The 5496-nt window shown below is 37.5% G+C and overlaps 1 protein-coding gene across 1 annotated transcript in view; it reads right to left on the bottom strand.

The window, feature by feature from the left end:
* The window catches only part of DPYD (dihydropyrimidine dehydrogenase), a 166389-nt gene that overhangs the window by 148025 nt on the left and 12868 nt on the right, over window positions 1-5496 (bottom strand). The window contains exon 2 of the mRNA XM_010138569.1: window positions 1653-1763. Coding sequence (XP_010136871.1) covers window positions 1653-1763 — 111 coding nt within the window. The remainder of the gene's footprint in view (window positions 1-1652; window positions 1764-5496) is intronic.

The raw sequence follows: 5496 nt of genomic DNA, 5'->3' as shown, positions 1-5496 counted from the left end.
AGAAGAGAGACAATTTCTGGAAAGATATGCACTTTCACAATTAACAGCAAAACCGTCAAATATCAAGCATTTTATGAATAAACTGAATAAAAAAAAAAACAAACAAGGCTGATACAGGGAAAAGCTCAGAGATAACCAAGAGGCTCTGACAGAGCCTAGAAACTTTAGAAAATGTGTGTTAACACACCAGTTAGGAAGATATACGTGTACGTTATAGTTTGAAGTTTAACTAACTAGGAACGGCTAGTTCCTAGTTCGGTTTACAGTGAAACAGCTTACTACACCGGTACCTAGCCACCCTGCTGCATGGATACCTGAGCTTCCTTACAGTTCCTGAAAAGAGAGGGGTTTACAGCCCAGTATTGATTTTCAGGTCGCCTAAACACATAACAACGTAAACTGCAGCTGTCCAGGAGCCGCTTGCTGAGCAGCTCAACCGCTTGTGCAGCAGGGACAGCTGTAGGCAGTGACTGCATCAGACATCCCAAAATAATTATCCCTGTTCATAAACCAAAGGTTTTCACGAATGTTAGTTTTCAGTTGGTATAATATTATCTAAGCCAATAAATAAGAAAATCGGAATTTTAGCTATAGTAAGAGAGCGATTCTTATAATCAATGCTATCTAATGGAAAACTATACTACAGTATGGTTGAAATGCTAAGGATAACCTGGGGTTGCTCCTCCCAGCAAATATTTGTTGGTCATACTGGATTTCATGATTTTGAGAAACTGAGGAACTTTGTGGGGGGTTTGTTTTGCTTTGTAGAAGTAGTACGCTATCTAACAGACTTCTGAATTTAGAGGATTATCTGACAGAATCTGCAGGAAGACAGTAAAAACACTACCAACATTCTAATCAGATCAGAGATCAAAGAGGCGACCAAGTCTGATAGGATTAGTCAAATATCATATTGATACTAAAAATCTAAATACCTAGAGAGAACATGATGCTATCTAATGGCAGAAATACTGAAGAATATAGTCGGTTTATAATAAAAAAATGTTTATTCTAGAATCACCTCATTTCCTGAAAAATACAACGCACAAAATTTGAATTCGAGAGCCATGTTTTCTTCTAAATTTTATGTGTTTATATATATAACATATATACATACAGCCATGTATATACAGTACATATATAGGTAGCTCTACGTATGCGTATATGTGTATACAAAATAGGGACATGAGTTACCCTATTTCTGCAGTAAAATAAAATTACCTTTAAAAGACTCAGAGAGGATAATAGAGTGCTGCTTTACCCAGCATAACTCTCAGAAAACAGAAAGAAAAGGAGCAAGTGGCAGAAGAGGCAGTTGACAATGGCTACCCCAGGGAGAGCAGGTGGCTCTGCAAAGCCTGGGCGGTGGTGAGCCGGCTGTGATACTGCTTGATACTCGAGACAGAGCAGACTCCAGAACAAGAGGGGAAAAAAGTTGCCTCAAAGACTTAATTACCAAAAAGGAAAATGGTAAGGGATGTTCTGGGTTCTGAAAAGTCAAGAGATGATCATAAAGTAACTTTGTATCTACAGGAACAGCCACATTTGGCTACTGAACAATACAGGAAACTCAAATTCTGTTTTTTCACACAACAGAAATCCTGGCCTTTATGATTTCTTGCATGTTCCAGATGCAATAAACATGCACTTACTGAACAGCTTTTGTCAGCATTCCTTTTCCATTGCTTCTTGACTTGTTTCTTCGCTGCAGTTGAATGAAGAGTTGCATATGTCTGTCTTCGGGGATTTAAAGCCAGAATGTTCTGTAGAAAAGTAACAGAAAATATTAAAATATAGATAAAATTTCCAAAAAAAGTTCAAAGCCTCTTAAATCATACCTCAAAGATACATTTACAGAGCTATAAAACCCAAAACACAATTACTCAACTTTATAGCCCAACTTCATACTAACTTATTTAGATTTGTATTGTCCACACTACTTAGTTTATGAATATTTAAAGACATTTCTAGGACTGCTAGAAAACAGAATTATATTTTGTGTCCATGATAATAGTTTCTGTTCCGAGAGGTTTGTTATGTACAGCATACAGCAACACGTAATTCTGCTTCATTATATCACTCCAAGTAACACTTGTAAAGCAAAACAAGCAAAAATATTTTACAGGATCTGGGTTATTTCTGGATGTTTCACCATTTCAGTATAAATTTCAAATTCCCCTTCACAGGAACCTGCTTCTACACCTAGCGAGCTGATGAGTTAAACTTCATTTCCCTTACAACACTTCTATTTGCAAGGACACAAACAAGTGTTGGGAATATACAGCTGTACTTTTAAGTGACAGTTGTGGTCTGACAACACCGGTAGAATGAAGTTTGTAATGGCTTTCACCACTAGTGTAACTCAAAAAATTAAATAAGCTTTTCAGGTCTTTTTGAGTTCAGGCAAATAACAGGTTTCCATAGCAAAATCAGCCTCATTTAGTTCAAGTGGTGAGTGTGAGCAGCGTGCAGATGCAGACTCAGGCCTGTGGCAGAGAAACGAACCAGGCATATTATTTGTTCTAACTCCTGGAATTGGTTTTGTAAGTTTACTTTAAATAACTTGAATTGAGCACTATACTTCTCCACAGTGGAGAACAGGGTGTGCTTATTCCGTTATGAAATGTCAAAGATGTGCGAGACTGACGAACAGAAATGGAGTCTGAACATGAGTATGATGGGGTTATGAATATTGTAATCAGGATGCTTTATTTTAAAAGTCTGCTTGAGCGGGTGATAACGATGAAGTAGTAATCTGTTGTACTACTTTTTCTGTTATTGTGGTGATGTTTATGGGGACATTTTTAAAATATTATTTCATGCAAAGGGGTCACTTTCTAATTAATGCTTACTCTGGACTGATCAGTAATCTATTTTTCCCCACACACAAAAAATTTCACCTATTTGAAAATTCTACTGCAAATAACAACCCAGCCCCATACAGTAACACCTGGCTTGCCTGAAGCTTTAAAAAGACAAAAAAGAGGGCTAAAACTTTAAAAAAGGTATAGACTAAAGGTATAGACTATTTAACAGCCTATGTGTTGTTGACTTTCAGGAAGAGTTAGAGGGAGTGATCAGATGTACCTCTGAAAGCGCAGCAGTAAAGATTGCCCCACTTCTGGGTGCTCCCCAGCTGAGTACCTCAGGCAAGATGCGGCAACCAAATGCATTCAGCAGTGGTTTATGCTAATTTAGTTCATTCTTAATTCAAACAGAGCAGGGACATTCACATAAGGGACATCTCTTACAGCATCCTCAGTTGCTACTTTAATTTCTCAGGATGATCAAACTCAGCTGTCAGAGCACATCTGACTCACTGGTGATAGGCTGTTGAGTGCCTAAATCACCCAAACTGGGCAGTAGGTCCTGAATCACACAGAGACTTTAGAAAAATTTTGGCTACTCTCTTTTGTAATTGCTTAACGTAGTACTCTTGGCCACGAGTATTATAATTATTTTAACAAACTGAAATGAATTGCAAATTTCTAGTAATAAACTGTAACAGATGTACTCCACTGGGTACAGCACCAGTTGGTTTAAAACATGGAACAAATGGTGGGGCAAGCCAAGGACGGAAGAATCCCCATATGTTTGCTCCTGTTGGAATTCTGCAGCAGGAGCATGGCTCCAAGTGCAACAGTTGCAGAAATCTAAAAGGACTAGGTAGCTCGGCATGTCCCAGAATTAAATCTGAAATAAAACTGGCGCAGAACATACTAAATCACATACCCAATATAAAAATTGCCTCTATTCTCACTACGTAAATAATATACTATCTGCCTAAATCTTAGATTGCTGACCAAGGTGGCTGTTCTGTCTAGAGGTCCCTGGCATTTAAGAACCACTCAGAAGTTAACTGCCTAAATGGGAAAGTAATGTAAATGCTTTCGAGGCTGTTAAGTGTCAGAAAGGAAAATCAGTGAGGGTGTTTTCTTTCTATTCACTGCAGTTCCCTGGCTCGTTTCCTGCCGTTTATAGCTAGTCAGACATTTACTGAACTTAACAAATAAATTCAGGTAGGTCAGCCAGTAAGAGGAATGTTCTAGTGAGAGTGCTGCAACTAGCAGGTAACGTATGCACCCAGCCAAACAGAAATAAGCCACCTTGGACACGCAAGAAAGGAATCCTGAGACCTCGAATCTCTCAAACACAGTGGACATCTCACCAGTGGGAGCGCTCACTGGTGACAAGAGTTATTTGGGCATCTGTGATCTTGCTTGTCCCAATCCCATGCTTATTCTGCTACATAAATTTTCATTCTCGCCAGATGAGTTGTTTGATTTCTCCAGATGTTGAAAGGGCAAGACTCAAGTTCCCCAACAGAAGATGTGGGTACATAATACAACACTTCTCAGAGTACTATGAACTTGGGATTTCACAATAAGATACTATTCGTATAGAAGTGGGGAACCTATGAATTTACATATTTACTGTTTTACACAAAAGGCCTTAAGGCCCTATCTTAAGAAATTCATTTAATAATGATAACCCATGAGGTTTTTTGTTGTCTTTTAAAAGACAAAGATAAGCTAAAAAATATTAAAGAACATCCTCTTGTAGAAGGGAATGTATCAATTATGACTAATATTTATTGTTTTAGGTTGCAGGTATCCTAAAATAAGCTACTTGCACGTCATGTACATTGAGAATGACTAGCATATGTGATAGCTACAGTTTTTAAATTGAGAATTTAATGATAAATGGCTACGTTGATCTGTGCCACCATAACACAGCTTAAAGAATAAACTTGCCATAAGCTATTCATTAGATGTTTATTGCTCGGCTTCTACTTTAAAAGCTACAATTAAGAAGTCTACACAAAAAAATAATAGTTCTAATCTTTACTATCATCTATTAAAGGAGACGCTGTAAAAGTTTTAAAACATCATGTTACATTACAGTGAGCAATTCATCATGAATTTGAATTCATATTACTCCAAACAAGTGATTTCAAGGCAGTCATTCAGAATAGGACATGTTTGGCAGTTAGGAATCCTATTTCTGATACAGCATTTTCAGGCAAATTAGGACAGGTTTGGCACGTGTTCTGTAGTGATTCAACATAAATTTCTGGTATAGAAATTTCATTTCATTTTTAAATTCATTAAAAGTATCACACCCATTTTATTATCGTCTCATAAAGCCACCCTTTTAGCTGAAATCATAGGAAGCTACTGCAATTAAATCTAATTTTTAATTAAATGCATATTCAGTAAAAATAAAATATAAAGTTATGGAAGCACTATGCTTATATTAGGCACATTCCAACTCCAACCGAGGCAAGGGGGAAGGCGGGGAGAGAGAGAAAGGATGGTGTTAAAATAAAGTACAATTTACATCACAGGTTGGACGGCTGTGGCAGTCGTTAAAAAGTCCTGCTGGTCTTGCCTTGTCTTTGTAAATTACATATTAGTCCAAATTTTGAAAGTTTTTCTTTAAATCTTTAAGGCAGTAAGCAGAAGCTTCAGCTTTTCTGTGAGACCCCACCCCCCC

Source organism: Buceros rhinoceros, unplaced genomic scaffold, assembly GCF_000710305.1.
Source record: "Buceros rhinoceros silvestris isolate BGI_N320 unplaced genomic scaffold, ASM71030v1 scaffold17806, whole genome shotgun sequence".
Lineage (NCBI taxonomy): Eukaryota > Metazoa > Chordata > Aves > Bucerotiformes > Bucerotidae > Buceros > Buceros rhinoceros.
Note: the sequence above shows the minus strand (reverse complement) of the source record. Positions and strands in the feature narration are given on the sequence as shown.